General features: G+C 42.7%; 6 protein-coding genes across 9 annotated transcripts in view; all 6 read left to right on the top strand.

Moving 5' to 3' along the window:
* Positions 1 to 18,133, top strand: part of LOC128445521 (protocadherin gamma-A4) — a 248,766-nt gene that overhangs the window by 108,729 nt on the left and 121,904 nt on the right. The window lies entirely within an intron of this gene.
* LOC128446324 (protocadherin gamma-A10) lies at positions 842 to 4,024 on the top strand. The gene is made up of 3 exons (XM_053429343.1): positions 842 to 1,396; positions 2,684 to 3,459; positions 3,989 to 4,024. The coding sequence occupies exons 1-3, from the start codon at positions 1,021 to 1,023 to the stop codon at positions 4,022 to 4,024; spliced, it is 1,188 nt and encodes a 395-aa protein (XP_053285318.1). The 5' UTR covers positions 842 to 1,020.
* Positions 4,002 to 7,211, top strand: LOC128446323 (protocadherin beta-4). The gene is made up of 3 exons (XM_053429342.1): positions 4,002 to 4,553; positions 5,841 to 6,616; positions 7,134 to 7,211. The coding sequence occupies exons 1-3, from the start codon at positions 4,190 to 4,192 to the stop codon at positions 7,209 to 7,211; spliced, it is 1,218 nt and encodes a 405-aa protein (XP_053285317.1). The 5' UTR covers positions 4,002 to 4,189.
* On the top strand, positions 7,193 to 10,633 carry LOC128446322 (protocadherin gamma-A7-like). The gene is made up of 3 exons (XM_053429341.1): positions 7,193 to 7,737; positions 9,022 to 9,784; positions 10,613 to 10,633. The coding sequence occupies exons 1-3, from the start codon at positions 7,352 to 7,354 to the stop codon at positions 10,631 to 10,633; spliced, it is 1,170 nt and encodes a 389-aa protein (XP_053285316.1). The 5' UTR covers positions 7,193 to 7,351.
* Positions 12,008 to 15,150, top strand: LOC128446321 (protocadherin gamma-A10-like). The gene is made up of 3 exons (XM_053429340.1): positions 12,008 to 12,500; positions 13,788 to 14,563; positions 15,127 to 15,150. The coding sequence occupies exons 1-3, from the start codon at positions 12,146 to 12,148 to the stop codon at positions 15,148 to 15,150; spliced, it is 1,155 nt and encodes a 384-aa protein (XP_053285315.1). The 5' UTR covers positions 12,008 to 12,145.
* Positions 15,155 to 17,743, top strand: LOC128446320 (protocadherin gamma-A5). The gene has a single exon (XM_053429338.1). It carries the CDS (start codon positions 15,290 to 15,292, stop codon positions 17,741 to 17,743), a length of 2,454 nt encoding a protein of 817 aa, XP_053285313.1. The 5' UTR covers positions 15,155 to 15,289.

Genomic DNA, 18,133 nt, shown 5'->3' with positions numbered 1-18,133 from the left:
CTTCAGATCAATGGCATCCGTTTCTCTATTTGTTAAGTGATGATATACAATTTCACAGACACATTACTTTTTAGTTTTTTAACACACAGTGAAAGGTTGTTATGGTTTTTCATGATATTGATCATTAATCGTTAATGTAATCTTGTCTCTTTACTCGTTTTGTCCTTTTTGCTTTTGCTTGTATTTTTCAAAAGTCGCGGGCCATGTCTTCATTTCAGCACCACGGACAGCTTATTTCTTTGCACAGTGTAATAGGGTTGCTGCTGTGCTGATATTCAGAATTTAAGATAACACCATCCGTTATACATAATTGTGATCTGGTTTACAATTTCACACACACATTTCTTTGAATTAAATGTGTTTATTTACTTCGAGCGATAACTTGCTGTGTTCTTGACTTATTATACTTGTTCCAGTACAGTGTCTGTAGTGTAGTTTATCTCCTGGGCAGCTTAATGTGCATTAAATCGTGATGGTTTCTTTAGTTTTTTTTAATTCTGTCATTAAAATCATATTTCTGGGAATCAAAAATACTCCCCTCACTGCCTCAATCACCAAATCGCCTTTTCTTTCCAAACACTTGCTGAACTATTGCTGTAGTTTATAGTTTAAATTGTAACTTGATTCAATTTGCTTTCAAGTAATGGTCAGGTTTATATTTCGTGAATTTAACGTGTTGAAATATCTCTCCAACCACATTAAATAAAATGTCCCGGAAATATTTATCTGCTGCATGTTGTTACTGGTTTTGAACTGTAAGAGACGCTGTTGGTCAATCCAATATAATCTTTAAAACATTGCCAACCAGTCCCCTTCCTTGCTCCATACAGTGGGTCGTCAGAGAAACGGAGATAGTGAGCATTATGTGGGCTGACATTTGGGAGCAGGACTCGCATTAACGGACACATCCACAAATACAGTTAACTTTAAGGACAACATATTTCTTCTTCAGAGGTTTGTTTCCTACTTTAAGCCTCGTGCTTGGATCATTGTGGATAATATTTTCGTGTTTTTCTCGCCATGGCATTTGGATTGCGACGCTACGCACGGTGCGTAAAATGGCGCTTTGGCTGCGAACGGAGCTGTCAGCTTCTGTTCTTCCTTTTTTGTCTCAACGATATTGTCAGTGGTCATATCCGCTATTCAATCCCAGAGGAGATGAAGAGGGGCTCTCTTATCGGCAATGTAGCCCAGGATCTTGGTTTGGATCTGAAAAGGCTTCGCTCTGGTCGGGCCCGTATCATAACTGGAGAAAACAACCAGTACACCGAGCTGAAAGCAGACAAAGGGATTCTGGTCGTGAATGAGAGAATAGACCGGGAGCAGCTTTGCGGAGATGTGACACCGTGTAGTTTCAGCTTTGAGATAATTCTAGAAAACCCTATGGAGCTACATCAGATTACCGTTGAAATAACAGACATAAACGATCATTCCCCGACGTTTAAAAGAAATAGCATCCCGTTTGAAATCAGTGAAACGGCAAATGTTGGCTCACGCTTTTCCTTGATGAGTGCAGAAGACCCAGACGTGGGTGTTAACGGACTCAGAGAATACCTTTTGTCCGAGAATGACAATTTCATTTTAAAACAAAGTTCTAATGCAGATGGAAAGAAATACGCGGAGATGGTTCTTCAGAAGACATTAGACAGAGAGACAAATCCTCGTCTGTCTCTAAAGCTAATAGCTGTGGATGGAGGAACTCCGCAAAGATCTGGCACAGTGAATATAGACGTTGTTGTTCTTGATGCAAATGATAATGCACCTGTTTTTAATCAATCTGTGTACAAAGCTACAGTAATGGAAAATTCACCGAGTGGCACGTATGTTACAACTGTTAATGCTAGTGACGCAGATTTTGGGTCAAACAGTCTCGTATCGTATCATTTTTCAGACCTCAGCAGTGGTTTTGGTAACTGGTTCAAAATAGATGAAAAAACTGGCGTAATTTCAATAACTGGTGTAATTGATTATGAGAAAGACAAAAAATACGAGCTCAGAATTGATGCAAAAGATCAAGGAGGTTTGACAGATGCCAGTACAGTTATAATTGAAGTAAGTGATGTGAACGACAACACCCCGACTATTAGCGTGATGTCATTCACTAGTCCTGTGTCAGAGGACTCCCCTCCTGGAACAACTATTGGCATCATAAACGTAAAAGACCTCGATTCAGGTGATAACGGACAAGTTAGTTGTAAAATAGAACAAAACGCACCTTTTAAGGTAAAATCTAATTTGAGAAATTATTATACATTAGTGACAGACACTGTGTTAGATCGTGAAAGTGCTTCGGAATATAACATCACTGTTGTTGCGACAGATGCAGGAAGTCCTCCTCTCTCAACAAAAAGAACATTTCATTTAAAGGTCTCTGATGTGAACGATAACGCCCCAGTGTTTTCACAAAGTGTTTTCAGTGCGTTTGTCATAGAAAACAATTCACCTGGTATTTCTGTTCTGACGCTTGTTGCGAAGGATCCCGATGAAAATCAAAACGCCCGAATATCTTATATTCTCGAGGATACTAAAAATAGTGGATCTCCAGTTTCTAATTATGTTTCTGTTAATCCAGAAAGCGGAGTGATACATGCGGTGAGGTCTTTTGATTATGAGCAAATTAAAGAGCTGGCTTTTGTCGTGAAAGCTCAGGATGGAGGCTCTCCTCCACAAAGCAGTAACGTGACTGTGAAAATACTGATCCAGGACCAGAACGACAACCCCCCTCAGGTTCTGTACCCAGTCCAGACTGGTGGCTCTATGGTGGCTGAAATGGTGCCTCGTTCAGCAGATGTGGGCTATCTGGTCACTAAAGTGGTGGCTGTGGATGTGGACTCTGGACAGAATGCCTGGCTCTCCTACAAACTGCAGAAAGCCACAGACAGGGCGCTGTTTGAAGTGGGCTCACAGAATGGAGAAATAAGAACTATCCGCCAAGTCACTGATAAAGACGCAGTGAAACAAAGACTGAGTGTTATAGTGGAGGACAACGGGCAGCCCTCTCGTTCAGCTACAGTCGTTGTTAACGTGGCGGTGGCGGACAGCTTCCCTGAAGTGCTGTCGGAGTTCACTGACTTTACGCACGACAAGGAGTACAACGACAACCTGACTTTTTACTTAGTGTTGGCTCTGGCTGTAGTTTCCTTCCTCTTCATCACGTGTGTAGTGGTTATTATCTCAGTGAAAATCTACAGGTGGAGACAGTCTCGCATCCTGTATCACTCCAACCTCCCTGTGATTCCATATTATCCACCACGTTACTCAGACACTTTGGGGACAGGGACTCTCCAACACGTGTACAATTACGAGGTGTGCAGGACGACTGACTCCAGAAAGAGTGACTGTAAGTTCAGCGGAGCTGGTAGTCAGAACGTGCTGATAATGGACCCCAGTTCGACAGGGACGATGCAGCGGATACAGAATGAAAAGAGCATCCTGGATGAACCAGACTCTCCTCTGGAGGTGAGTCGCAATACGCGGAGTTGTATGCAGTTGTTGTTTTTTCATAACTGAAATGTATGTGCAACAAATAGTTTGCTGTCGTCTAAATGAAACCATCAAGATTCTGTTCAGCACCACTGAACAGACAGGTCTTATTTGAATCGAAATGATAAATAATTATAATTTTTCTAATAATTTATCATCAGAAAATATACAGTCTGGCATAGTAATTATTCTGTTAGGACTATGAATATAAAACAACAACCACAATAATAATAATAATAACATTTTAAGCCTTTCGTTAAAGCATCTGCTTATTCGGCAATTTTCTCAAAATGTCCTCATGCAAAAATTTTTCATTTTCATTTCCATTATTTTATATTCCTTTAAGGCAGTAGGAATTATAAAACATTAAGTAATATTGATCATTTAAATTATTTTGGACAATGCTTACCTCCGTTGTGCTTCTGAACTGTTTGGTGTTCACATTTCGGACTCTAAGTGACGCTGTTCAACAAGAATATGATTTGGACCCATAATCTCTCTGTAGCAGTTCAGTTACGTCCCTTGTAGGATCACACTGTAGACTCAGAGGCAGCACAAGGAAACATACATGTCGGGGAAAAAACGCATTTTGGACTCTATGCATCTGTTTCTGATATTTTAACTGAGCTCATATGGAATATTGGACGTAGCTGGATTCAGGTGAAAGGATTTGGTTCTTTTTTCTCGGAAAATATTCCTCTTTGACATGGCGTATCAACGTCCACTCTGCAAATGGCGTTTGTATTTCGGACCTCATCCGGTAATTGCTATCTTTTTACTTTACTTCTTTAATATCGTAGCTGGTCAGATACGCTACTCGATCCCAGAGGAGATGAAGAAGGGCTCTCTTATCGGCAATGTAGCACAGGATCTCGGTTTGGATGGGAAAAGGCTCCGCTCTGGTCGGGCCCGTATCGTGACCGGAGAAAACAACCAGTACACCGAGCTGAAGACAGACAAAGGGATTCTAGTCGTGAAGGAGAGAATAGACCGAGAGCAGCTTTGTGGAGACGTGACACCGTGTAGTTTCAGCTTTGAAATTATTTTAGAAAACCCCATGGAGCTTCACCACATAACGATCGAAGTGCTGGATGTGAATGACCATCCTCCCGTTTTCAAGACGTCAGATATCATGTTAGAAATAAGCGAGTCCGCTAACCTCGGTGCGCGTTTTGCGCTAGACAACGCAGAGGATCCTGATGTTGGCGAGAATGGCTTGCAAAATTACGTTTTAACCTCAAACGATAATTTCGTTTTAAAGCAGCATGTGAATCCAGACGGGAGTAAATATGCAGAGATGGTGCTGCAGAAGCAGTTAGACAGAGAGGAGGCTCCGAATCTTGCTTTGAAGCTCATAGCGGTAGATGGTGGAAATCCACAGAGATCTGGCACCGTAAATATAAACATATTAGTTTTAGATGCCAATGACAACGCACCCGTTTTCAATCAGTCTGTGTATAAAGGCACAGTGATAGAAAACGCATCAAAAGGCACGAATATCATTACTGTCAACGCTACAGACGCAGACAGTGGCTCGAATGGTTACATCACGTATTCGATTTCAAACTTAAAGAGCAATATAGCTGATTTGTTGTCTATAGATCAAATATCCGGTGTGCTGTCTGTTTCAGGTCCGATAGATTTTGAAAAGGATAAAAAATTTGAGCTCAGGATCGATGCAAAGGATCAGGGGGGTCTTACAGATTCAAGTAAAGTGATCATTGAAGTAAGTGATGTGAATGACAACGCCCCTAGTATTAGCGTGATGTCATTCACTAGTCCTGTGTCAGAGGACTCCCCTCCTGGAACAACAATTGGCATCATAAACGTAAAAGACCTCGATTCAGGTGATAACGGACAAGTTAGTTGCAGAATAGAACAAAACGCCCCTTTTAAGATCAATTCTAATTTGAGAAATTATTATACATTAGTGACAGACACTGTGTTAGATCGAGAAAGTGCTTCGGAATATAACATCACTGTTGTTGCGACAGATGCAGGAAGTCCTCCTCTCTCAACAAAAAGAACGTTTCATTTAAAGGTCTCTGATGTGAACGATAACGCCCCAGTGTTTTCACAAAGTGTTTACAGTGCGTTTGTCATAGAGAACAACTCACCTGGTATTTCTGTTCTGACGGTAGTGGCCAAAGATCCCGATGAAAATCAAAACGCCCGAATATCTTATATTCTTGAGGATACTAAAATTGGTGGATCTCCAGTTACTCATTCTGTGTCAGTTAATGCAGAAAGCGGAGTGATACATGCGGTGAGGTTGTTTGATTATGAGCAAATCAAAGAACTGACTTTTGTCGTCAAAGCTCAGGATGGAGGTTCACCTCCACTCAGTAGTAACGTGACTGTGAAAATATTGATCCAGGACCAGAACGACAACCCGCCTCAGGTTCTGTACCCAGTCCAGACTGGTGGCTCACTGGTGGCTGAACTGGTGCCTCGTTCAGCAGATTTGGGCTACCTGGTCACTAAAGTGGTGGCTGTGGATGTGGACTCTGGACAGAATGCCTGGCTCTCCTATAAACTGCAGAAAGCCACAGACAGGGCGCTGTTTGAAGTGGGCTCACAGAATGGAGAAATAAGAACTATCCGCCAAGTCACTGATAAAGATGCAGTGAAACAAAGACTGAGTGTTATTGTGGAGGACAACGGGCAGCCCTCTCGTTCAGCTACAGTCGTTGTTAACGTGGCGGTGGCGGACAGCTTCCCGGAAGTGCTGTCGGAGTTCACTGACTTTACGCACGACAAGGAGTACAACGACAACCTGACTTTTTACTTAGTGTTGGCTCTGGCTGTAGTTTCCTTCCTCTTCATCACGTGTGTAGTGGTTATTATCTCAGTGAAAATTTACAGATGGAGACAGTCTCGCGTCCTGTATCACTCCAACCTCCCTGTGATTCCATATTATCCACCACGTTATTCAGACACTTTGGGGACAGGGACTCTCCAGCACGTGTACAATTACGAGGTGTGCAGGACGACTGACTCCAGAAAGAGTGACTGTAAGTTCAGCGGAGCTGGTAGTCAGAACGTGCTGATAATGGACCCCAGTGCTACAGGGACGATGCAGCGGATACAGAGTGAAAAGAGCATCCTGGATGAACCAGACTCTCCTCTTGAGGTGAGTTTGTTGATCCATCATTCATCAAAAACTTAGTGTATTTCTAGATTACATATAGCTTATTTATTTTCTGTGGCTTGTCTCTTTGACTTTTCGAATGGTGTCATTATTACTTGTAGTTACTTTCTCAAATCAGAGTTGAGCCAGTTGACTGGGAAGTAGAGGAGGCAGTCAGGACGGTGCACATTGTGACGCTATCAGCTGATATCAATCTATAATGATTTCTGTTTGTTTTTGTCTGTTGTGATTAGAACTTTTACATTGTCCTCTGCAGAGTCTGGATGAGATTTCTAAATTAGTACCACAAATGTGGGTTTCACTGACAAACTACATTGTTGCTCCACTGAATTTTGCTCTCCGAATTTGTCACTGCCATTCAAGCATCTTATGAGCTGAATCATTGATATAATTTTGTTTTAATTTTTATGCAACTCACTTATGCACAAATTGAATGAAAGATCATTTCTACACCCCCCCCCCCTTTCTGTTGTGACTGCTCTTGTTATTTTCATATCAGACTCTGAGGGCCGCTGTTGCCCTTCTGAGCAAATGTGAAGCCTTTGAAATGCAGCTACACCTCCAGTCGTCGTCTTAGTGCACAGCGGAGAGCAGGACATTCGGTGCTTAAATATTCCGGGTGATTTACAAATTTATTCGTTGCACCGCTGCGGATTACAAACACATCAGCAGAGGAAATATACGGGATAATAAGCAGACTGTTGTGGACCCTTTTTTATGGCGGATTCCCTCGTGAATATGATTCGTATCAGTAACGGATCCACGCTTAAAAGGCAAGTACGGGCCTTCATACTTGTTTTTCTCATCGAGGCGACAGTGTGCCAGATCCGCTACTCTGTCCCAGAGGAGATGAGAAAGGGCTCCTTTGTCGGAAACGTGGCTGAAGATCTGGGTATCGACGCTAAAAGACTGAAATTAGGAAGTGCCCGAATTGTTAGTGGTGATAGCAGCGAGTATATCCGGCTGGATGTAGACAAAGGGACTCTGGTCGTGGGAGAAATAATAGATCGAGAGCAGCTCTGTGGGCAGACATCGCCCTGTAGCTTAAATTTTGAAATGATAATGATGAATCCAATGCAACTGCACAGCGTCGTAGTGGAGGTGTTGGATGTAAACGATAATGCACCCGTGTTTGCGGAGAAAGAAATGCATTTAGAAATAGTAGAATCTGCTCTTCCAGGTACCGAAATGTTACAAGTGAGTGCCACCGACCTAGATGTGGGTAACAACGCTTTACATGGCTATACGTTACACCCAACGACGCATTTTAATATAAAGGTCCTGTCCAGCCCCAATGGTTATAAATATGCACAGCTGTATCTCTCCGGTGCTTTAGATCGAGAGAAAGAAGAAAAGCTTCTTCTCACGCTAACTGCTGTGGACGGGGGGGATCCACAGCGTTCAGGGACACTAAAAATACACGTAACCGTCCGAGACACAAATGACAATGCCCCCGTTTTTACGCAGGCAAATTTCAAGGCGTCTGTTAAAGAAAATGTGCCAAAAGGAACCTTAGTGGTGAGTTTGAGCGCAACAGATGCAGATGAAGGAATGAACGGTCGTGTGACGTATCACTTTAATCGCATGTCCAGTAAGGTTGCGCAACTATTTCTCCTGGATGAAAACACCGGCGATTTGACTGTAAACGGTGTTATTGATTATGAGGAGAATAAAATATATGAGATTGGTGTGCTGGCAAAAGATCAAGGTGGACAAAGCACATCAACAAATGTCATAATTGAGGTGACGGATGTAAATGACAATGCGCCAGTAATAACACTGACCTCGTTTTCCAGTACCATCGCCGAGAATTCCCCGAGTGGAACCACTGTAGCAATAATTAACGTTAAAGATGTAGATTCAGGCAAAAATGGCAAAGTGAGCTGCTCAGTTAAAGACAATATCCCGTTCACAATCCATTCAACTCTAAAGAATTATTACACTCTGGTAACAAGCGGTGCACTTGACAGGGAGCGTAATCCTGAGTACAATATAACTTTCTCTGCCTTGGATGATGGAAGCCCACCACTCTCAATTAACAAGACCATAACACTTAGAGTCTCTGACGTCAATGATAACGCCCCTGTATTTGAACAGAGTAATTATGCAGCTAATATTATGGAAAATAACTCACCAGGATTATCTGTGCTTTCCGTAAAGGCACACGACTTTGACTCGGGGCAGAACGCACGTGTCTCTTACCTGCTTATTGACACTCAGATGAACGGTAACCCCATATCCACTTACATTTCTGTTAATGCAGAAACTGGAGTTATACAAGCAGTGAGATCCTTTGACTATGAGCAAATTAAAACTATAAATATTCTAGTAAAAGGACAGGATGGGGGTTCCCCACCTTTGAGTAGTAATACGACCGTGAAATTAAGTGTTCAGGACCAGAACGACAACCCCCCTCAGGTTCTATACCCAGTCCAGACTGGTGGCTATATGGTGGCTGAAATGGTGCCTCGTTCAGCAGATGTGGGCTATCTGGTCACTAAAGTGGTGGCTGTTGATGTGGACTCTGGACAGAATGCCTGGCTCTCCTATAAACTGCAGAAAGCCACAGACAGGGCGCTGTTTGAAGTGGGCTCTCAGAATGGAGAAATAAGAACTATCCGCCAAGTCACTGATAAAGACGCAGTGAAACAAAGACTGAGTGTTATAGTGGAGGACAACGGACAGCCCTCTCGTTCAGCTACAGTCGTTGTTAACGTGGCGGTGGCGGACAGCTTCCCGGAAGTGCTGTCGGAGTTCACTGACTTTACGCACGACAAGGAGTACAACGACAACCTGACTTTTTACTTAGTGCTGGCTCTGGCTGTAGTTTCCTTCCTATTCATCACGTGTGTAGTGGTTATTATCTCAGTGAAAATCTACAGATGGAGACAGTCTCGTGTCCTGTATCACTCCAACCTCCCTGTGATTCCATATTATCCACCACGTTACTCAGACACTTTGGGGACAGGGACTCTCCAACACGTGTACAATTACGAGGTGTGCAGGACGACTGACTCCAGAAAGAGCGACTGTAAGTTCAGCGGAGCTGGTAGTCAGAACGTGCTGATAATGGACCCCAGTGCTACAGGGACGATGCAGCGGATACAGAGTGAAAAGAGCATCCTGGATGAACCAGACTCTCCTCTGGAGGTGAGTTCAGTTTAAGCAAATGATCAATACTTTATTTTGGGCACCCAAGATCCCACAGTTTACATCCCTGCTCATTATTTGTTCTTTATAGTTTCTCAAGGGTCCGCTGTCTCAAATTTAAATGTAGAGATCACCTGAGTGAAGTTATTGACCTCTACACGGGCCAAAAAGCTAAATCAGCATTTAATCAAAATACATCAGACAGGACGTTTTTCTCTTCATGCAGTGAATGGAACTCTTACTGTTCTTTAATGAGGGTTTGTACATTATGGTCAATAAGGGTCATTGAAGTTATTTTAGTACTCTAATCTGATCTTGCATATCCTTCCTCTTCCTCCAAATATCTGCACTCTTTTTTCTTTCAGTACCACAGACAGCGATATTTTATAAGTCTATATACATTATTGTAGAACTTTCCAGCAGGTTTAACCATTGCTTTACACATATATATATATATATATATATTAAAAGTGATGGATGTTATGATTTTCTTCTGGGGTATTTGAGGGAACAATTGTGTGCATTTACTCCTTACTTTTGGAATGCAGGCATATTTATGTTATAATTCATATATGTTTAACAATGCCAGGTTATAGGTTTGTTTGTTATCATTCCTGGTCTCCAGAGAGTCTGGGTACGCATGCGTATGTAGTCACAGTGTGTAGGTGGCCACGCCCTTAGGTTGCGTTTCAGTTAGTTGATGGTCAGGACTGGTACGCCTTGCCGGTGAGTGATTAACATGTCTAGTAATATACAACAAGAATTAATAACGTGAACGTATAATTTCATTTGGTTAATTCTGGGTTGGTGTTTGTGTTCTGCTTGCAGGTTTACAACCTAATGTTCTGATGTACTGATGTACTTAAGTACTGACGTACGGAAGTACTAAACGTCACTAGCTAGCGGTAGCAGTTAGGCTACCTAGCGTGCTTGTTGTGTTTGCGAAAGCAATAAAAGTTCTAAAAGTGACACGAGTGGTATCCGCCGTACTTGGCCTGACACCCTTCCAGTGGGGAATTTATTAGACTACAGCAGGTAGCTAGTAGAAGACTGGACAATTATATTCATCTACTGCTTTCTAAGTGTTTTGTAGGTTTTTTAACAACATTTTATTTAGCGCCATGGTTGATTGAGTTCAGAAAGAGTGACATGAAATACATGCAGCCGATCAGTCAAAGTTTGGTGAGTGTGGATGGAGCTGGAATTGAAACACCACAGGTGGACAAGCAACTTTCAGGCAACTATTCTCAAATGTCAACTCTTGTGAGTTTTATTTTCTACTCTCCATTTTTCACATTGTTTGTCTTTGAGCAAAGTTTACAGTTGTCAGTCGCGCTTCAGTGTCGCTGTCCACAGTGCTGAAACGACTGTCAACGGATTCACTTTGAAGCAACTTTCTTTACCTCTTGTAGTTTGCGCCAGGCTGTTAATATTCTTAATAAGCTGTCTTGCATCATATATATACATACTAATAGAGTTCATCTGCTATCACAATAACCATATCCTGGGTGTTGTTTAGGTCGATGTTACCATTTTAATAATGTTAACAGCAAAACTCAAATATGGCCACTTTATTAATGATAAATGTATCAACAACTTTTCTCCATGCAGTTCCGGTCATTCATTAATATAACTAATAACCAGAAGTTATATATAAATAAAAACATCGGCGTTGTCTCAGAACCGGGTAAAATAATAAAAAGAAATATGACAAAAATAAAATAATAATTTTCACACTTGTATCCCTTACTCATCCTATTTTTTTCAGTCGTGAGATTTATAGCAATGGACTTTACTATTTATTTATGTTTAAGGTTAATTTTCGTATTAATACATTGTATTTTAAAGATCACCACTACTATTTAACCCTTGCAGAGTGAGTTATGATGTCTTGGAAATCCAGCTTTAATTAACTTAACATATTGATCTTGCTGTCATCTTAAACATAAACACCGTTTATGGAACGTAGTCTTTTTAGTGTAAAAGCAGTCTTCAATCGTACTGCTCACCTTAGAGCTTTATTCCAAAATGTTGAAATAGGGTTAAATCCTGTGTGTATTCTTTGTATACAATATTTAAACTGTTCCTAATAATGTGCAGATCAGATACATTACCGTAGATGAGCTCTGAGCGCCGCTGTTGATACATCACTGACTTAACTGTCTAAATATACAGTGCAGCGGTCCACCCCTTTAACTCCATTTATCGACTTACTGCTCAGAAAGAAGACGGTCTGGTTCGTCAATGCTTAAACGTGTGGAATCTATCTGCTGAAACATCACTACCTTTTTTAATTTGTGGATTATATTGCATCGGTTCTGAAGTGAAAGGGATCACTGCGTCTGCATCTTTGGATTTATTATGGCCTGTGAGTGGAAAATCGCCCGCAGAGGCCGATGTCAGGCGTTGGTTTTTATTCTTTGTCTTTTCCATCTGAGCTCAGTGACTGGACAGGCTCGGTATTCCGTACCAGAGGAGCAGGCAGAGGGGTCGTTTGTCGGAAACATTGCTCGAGATTTAGGCTTGGATGTGGCGAGGCTCATATCAGGTAAAGCGCGCATTATTACAAAAGGCAGCCGACAATATGTTGATTTGAACCGAGACAAAGGCACCCTTGTTATTAAAGAGCGAATCGACCGGGAAGAGCTTTGTGGAAAGACGACGCCATGCAGCTTTAGTTTCGAGGTAATTCTAGAAAATCCAATCCAGCTTTATCGAGTAACAGTGGAGGTGATAGATATTAATGATAATAGTCCGTTGTTCCCAAAAGATGCTGTTAATTTGAAAATAGTCGAAAATGCTGCTGTAGGTACTCGCTTCTCATTGGAGAGCGCAGACGACCCTGATGTTGCTATTAATGACATCCAAAAATATACCCTTAAGCCCTTAGATAATTTCAAATTGGAAGTACAGAACCAACCGGATGGAGGCAGATATATAGAGATGGTTTTACAGAACCCGTTAGACCGAGAGAAAGAGGAGACGCACACACTCGTGCTGATCGCCTCAGATGGCGGCGAGCCACGTAGAACAGGAACAGTGCGTATTCATATAACTGTCCTGGACGCTAACGATAATGCACCAGTGTGTAGTCAGCCTGTTTATAAAGCAGATGTCAAGGAGAATTCTCCTGTAGGGACAGTGGTAACCACTGTTAGTGCAAGTGATGCAGATAAAGGGGTTAATGGGGAAATAACATATTCCATAGCTCACGTTGGCAGAGAAGCGAAGCAGCTTTTTGAAGTGAATGTTAAAACTGGAGAGATTAAAGTTGCGGGTAACTTAGATTTTGAAAGATCTAAGAGTTATCAACTAAACGTGCAGGCTAGTGACCACGGGGGTTATACAGACACGTGCAAAGTTATTGTTCAAGTAATTGATGAGAATGACAACGTTCCAACAATACAGCTCATGTCATTTTCTAATTCTATATCCGAGGATTCGCCCCCGGGTACAACTATAGCTGTTGTTAATGTTGATGACGAAGACTCTGGCGGTAATGGTGTGGTTAAGTGCTCCATTAACTCTGACGTACCTTTCAACATTGAGTCTTCATTAACTGGATATTACACCATTCTAACTGAAAACATATTGGACAGAGAAAGTATCCCTGAGTATAACATCACCATAACAGTTTATGACCAAGGCTCTCCGCCTCTGTCAACTACTAAAAACATTAACGTCAAAGTGTCTGACGTGAATGACAACCCACCCAAATTTGATAAATCGGAATACAGCCAAACTCTGCCAGAAAACAATTCTCCTGGATTTTCCGTGTTTACTCTCAGCGCTACCGATGCAGACGGGGGCCAAAACGCTCGCGTTTCATACTTTATAGATGAGAAACAGATCAACGGGGTACAAGTGTCTTCTTTAGTGTCAGTAAATTCAGAAACTGGTGCCATTCATGCAGTGAGGTCTTTTGATTACGAACAAATTAAGTGGTTTGAATTTAACGTAACTGCTCGTGATGCCGGATCCCCTCCTCTGAGCTCAGTGGCCACGGTCAGAATACTGATCCAAGACCAGAACGACAACCCCCCTCAGGTTCTGTACCCAGTCCAGACTGGTGGCTCTCTGGTGGCTGAAATGGTGCCTCGTTCAGCAGATGTGGGCTATCTGGTCACTAAAGTGGTGGCTGTGGATGTGGACTCTGGACAGAATGCCTGGCTCTCCTATAAACTGCAGAAGGCCACAGACAGGGCGCTGTTTGAGGTGGGCTCACAGAATGGAGAAATAAGAACTATCCGCCAAGTCACTGATAAAGATGCAGTGAAACAAAGACTGAGTGTTATAGTGGAGGACAACGGGCAGCCCTCTCGTTCAGCTACAGTCGTTGTTAACGTGGCGGTGGCGGACAGCTTCCCGGAAGTGCTGTCGGAGTTCACTGACTTTACGCACGACAAGGAGTACAACGACAACCTGACTTTTTACTTAGTGCTGGCTCTGGCTGTAGTTTCCTTCCTCTTCATCACGTGTGTAGTGGTTATTATCTCAGTGAAAATCTACAGATGGAGACAGTCTCGCGTAATGTATCACTCCAATCTCCCTGTGATTCCATATTATCCACCACGTTACTCAGACACTTTGGGGACAGGGACTCCCCAACACGTGTACAATTACGAGGTGTGCAGGACGACTGACTCCAGAAAGAGTGACTGTAAGTTCGGCGGAGCTGGTAGTCAGAACGTGCTGATAATGGACCCCAGTGCTACAGGGACGATGCAGCGGATACAGAGTGAAAAGAGCATCCTGGATGAACCAGACTCTCCTCTTGAGGTGAGTTTGTTGATCCATCATTCATCAAAAACTTAGTGTATTTCTAGATTACATATAGGTTATTTATTTTCTGTGGCTTGTCTCTTTGGTGTCATTATTACTTGTAGTTACTTTCTCAAATCAGAGTTGAGCCAGTTGACTGAGAAGTGAAGGAGGCAGTGAGGACGGTGCACATTGTGACGGTATCAGCTGATATCAATCTATAATGATGTCTGTGTGTTTTTGTCTGTTGTGATTAGAACTTTTACATTGTCCTCTGCAGAGTCTGGATGAGATTCCAAAACTAGTACAACAAATGTGGGTTTTCACTCACAAACTACATTCTGGCTCCACTGAATTTTGCTCTCCTAACTTGTCACTGCCATTCAAGCATCTTATGAGCTGAATCATTTATATTATTTTGTTTAGATTTTTATGCAACTCACCTATGCACAAATTTAATTAAAGATAATTTCTAGATCCCCCCACCACCCTTTCAGTTGTGACTGGTCTTGTTATTTTCATATTAGACTCTGAGGGCCGCTGTTGCCCTTCTAAGCAAATGTGAAGCCTTTGAAATGCAGCTACACCTCCAGTCGTCGTCTTAGTGCACAGCGGAGAGCAGGGCATTCGGTGCTTAAATATTCCGGGTGATTTACAAATTTATTCGTTGCCCCGCTGCGGATTACAAACACATCAGCAGAGGAAATATACGGGATAATAAGCAGACTGTTGTGGACCCTTTTTATGGCGGATTGCCTCGTGAATATGATTCGTATCAGTAACGGATCCACGCTTAAAAGGCAAGTACGGGCCTTCATACTTGTTTTTCTCATCGAGGCGACAGTGTGCCAGATCCGCTACTCTGTCCCAGAGGAGATGAGAAAGGGCTCCTTTGTCGGAAACGTGGCTGAAGATCTGGGTATCGACGCTAAAAGACTGAAATTAGGAAGTGCCCGAATTGTTAGTGGTGATAGCAACGAGTATATCCGGCTGGATGTAGACAAAGGGACTCTGGTCGTGGGAGAAATAATAGATCGAGAGCAGCTCTGTGGGCAGACATCGCCCTGTAGCTTAAATTTTGAAATGATAATGATGAATCCAATGCAACTGCACAGCGTCGTAGTGGAGGTGTTGGATGTAAACGATAATGCACCCGTGTTTCGCGAGAAAGAAATGCATTTAGAAATACTCGAATCTGCTCTTCCAGGTACCGAAATATTACAAATGAGTGCCACCGACCTAGATGTGGGTGTTAACGCTTTACATGGCTATACGTTACACCCAACGACGCATTTTAATATAAAGGTCCTGTCCAGCCCCAATGGTCATAAATATGCACAGCTGTATCTCGCCGGTGCTTTAGATCGAGAGAAAGAAGAAAAGCTGCTTCTCACGCTAACTGCTGTGGACGGGGGGGAACCACAGCGTTCAGGGACACTAAAAATACATGTAACCGTCCGAGACACAAATGATAATGCCCCCGTTTTTACGCAGGCAATTTTCAAGGCTTCGGTTATAGAAAATGTGCCAAAAGGAACCCTAGTGGTGAGCTTGAGCGCAACAGATGCAGATGAAGGAATGAACGGTCGTGTCACGTATCACTTTAATCATATGTCCAGTAATGTTGCAGAACTATTTATCCTGGATGAAAACACCGGCGATTTGACTGTAAACGGTGTTATTGATTATGAGGAGAATAAAATATATGAGATCGGTGTGCTGGCAAAAGATCAAGGTGGACAAAGCACATCAACAAATGTCATAATTGAGGTGACGGATGTAAATGACAATGCGCCAGTAATAACACTGACCTCGTTTTCCAGTACCATCGCCGAGAATTCCCCGAGTGGAACCACTGTAGCAATAATTAACGTTAAAGATGTAGATTCAGGCAAAAATGGCAAAGTGAGCTGCTCAGTTAAAGACAATATCCCGTTCACAATCCAGTCAACTCTAAAGAATTATTACACTCTGGTAACAAGCGGTGCACTTGACAGGGAGCGTAATCCTGAGTACAATATAACTTTCTCTGCCGTGGATGATGGAAGCCCACCACTCTCAATTAACAAGACCATAACACTTAGAGTCTCTGACGTCAATGATAACGCCCCTGTATTTGAACAGAGTAATTATGAAGCTAATATTATGGAAAATAACTCACCAGGATTATCTGTGTTTTCCGTAAAGGCACACGACTTTGACTCGGGGCAGAACGCACGTGTCTCTTACCTGCTTATTGACACTCAGATGAACGGTAACCCCATATCCACTTACATATCTGTTAACGCAGAAACTGGAGTTATACAAGCAGTGAGATCATTTGACTATGAGCAAATTAAAACTATAAATATTCTAGTAAAAGGACAGGATGGGGGCTCCCCACCTTTGAGTAGTAATACGACTGTGAAATTAAGTATTCAGGACCAGAACGACAACCCCCCTCAGGTGCTATACCCAGTCCAGACTGGTGGCTCTCTAGTGGCTGAACTGGTGCCTCGTTCAGCAGATGTGGGCTATCTGGTCACTAAAGTGGTGGCTGTTGATGTGGACTCTGGACAGAATGCCTGGCTCTCCTATAAACTGCAGAAAGCCACAGACAGGGCGCTGTTTGAAGTGGGCTCACAGAATGGAGAAATAAGAACTATCCGTCAAGTCACTGATAAAGACGCAGTGAAACAAAGACTGAGTGTTATAGTGGAGGACAACGGGCAGCCCTCTCATTCAGCTACAGTCGTTGTTAACGTGGCGGTGGCGGACAGCTTCCCGGAAGTGCTGTCGGAGTTCACTGAGTTTCCGCACGACAAGGAGTACAACGACAACCTGACTTTTTACTTAGTGTTGGCTCTGGCTGTAGTTTCCTTCCTCTTCATCACGTGTGTGGTGGTTATTATCTCAGTGAAAATCTACAGGTGGAGACAGTCTCGCGTCCTGTATCACTCCAACCTCCCTGTGATTCCATATTATCCACCACGTTACTCAGACACTTTGGGGACAGGGACTCTCCAGCACGTGTACAATTACGAGGTGTGCAGGACGACTGACTCCAGAAAGAGTGACTCTAAATTCGGCGGAGCTGGTAGTCAGAACGTGCTGATAATGGACCCCAGTGCTACAGGGACGATGCAGCGGATACAGAGTGAAAAGAGCATCCTGGATGAACCAGACTCTCCTCTTGAGGTGAGGCCTTTAACGTTTTGATTAAAGTTATGTCTGTGCTTTTTCAGAGTGGTTAGTAAGCAGTGGGTGCCCTTTTGACCACTCGTTAGGCATTTTCAGAACCACAACTCGTGGACAGCTCCTCTGCCCCTTTTCAACTGCTGCTTATTTCTCTGCGGAGGAGGGGGTTTGCCGTGGTGGGTGAGAGAGTGAGTATGTGAGTCCATATATGTTGCAGAGTGCATCTCCGGGGTGATTTAAGGTTCGGTTTCTATCACTGAGAGTTGTACAATTATGTTAGTGATGAATGAAATTCCAAACATGTAAACATGGTCTTTTTTTGTGTGTTATCTTGATGGATGGTAATGTATTTTGTGTTTGTTTTTGTTAATAAACCTAGCGGAACTCCACCGGAATGCATGGCAAAAACAT

This window comes from Pleuronectes platessa, chromosome 8 (genome assembly GCF_947347685.1).
Source record: "Pleuronectes platessa chromosome 8, fPlePla1.1, whole genome shotgun sequence".
In the NCBI taxonomy this organism is placed as follows: Eukaryota; Metazoa; Chordata; class Actinopteri; order Pleuronectiformes; family Pleuronectidae; genus Pleuronectes; species Pleuronectes platessa.
Note: the sequence above shows the minus strand (reverse complement) of the source record. Positions and strands in the feature narration are given on the sequence as shown.

Bases quoted from the DNA above. Each gene is read 5' to 3' on its own strand.
- LOC128446321 (XM_053429340.1), top strand. From the start codon at position 12,146: ATGGCCTGTGAGTGGAAAATCGCCCGCAGAGGCCGATGTCAGGCGTTG. The intron at 12,501-13,787 runs GAGTAACAGTGG...GCTCAGTGGCCA, and splicing joins AAATCCAATCCAGCTTTATC to CGGTCAGAATACTGATCCAA. The intron at 14,564-15,126 runs GTGAGTTTGTTG...TTTGAAATGCAG, and splicing joins AACCAGACTCTCCTCTTGAG to CTACACCTCCAGTCGTCGTC.
- LOC128446322 (XM_053429341.1), top strand. From the start codon at position 7,352: ATGGCGGATTCCCTCGTGAATATGATTCGTATCAGTAACGGATCCACG. The intron at 7,738-9,021 runs GTTGGATGTAAA...CGTGAAATTAAG, and splicing joins CACAGCGTCGTAGTGGAGGT to TGTTCAGGACCAGAACGACA. The intron at 9,785-10,612 runs GTGAGTTCAGTT...TTCTGCTTGCAG, and splicing joins AACCAGACTCTCCTCTGGAG to GTTTACAACCTAATGTTCTG.
- LOC128446320 (XM_053429338.1), top strand. From the start codon at position 15,290: ATGGCGGATTGCCTCGTGAATATGATTCGTATCAGTAACGGATCCACG.
- LOC128446324 (XM_053429343.1), top strand. From the start codon at position 1,021: ATGGCATTTGGATTGCGACGCTACGCACGGTGCGTAAAATGGCGCTTT. The intron at 1,397-2,683 runs AGATTACCGTTG...GCAGTAACGTGA, and splicing joins AAACCCTATGGAGCTACATC to CTGTGAAAATACTGATCCAG. The intron at 3,460-3,988 runs GTGAGTCGCAAT...ATCTCTCTGTAG, and splicing joins AACCAGACTCTCCTCTGGAG to CAGTTCAGTTACGTCCCTTG.
- LOC128446323 (XM_053429342.1), top strand. From the start codon at position 4,190: ATGGCGTATCAACGTCCACTCTGCAAATGGCGTTTGTATTTCGGACCT. The intron at 4,554-5,840 runs ACATAACGATCG...GTAGTAACGTGA, and splicing joins AAACCCCATGGAGCTTCACC to CTGTGAAAATATTGATCCAG. The intron at 6,617-7,133 runs GTGAGTTTGTTG...TTTTCATATCAG, and splicing joins AACCAGACTCTCCTCTTGAG to ACTCTGAGGGCCGCTGTTGC.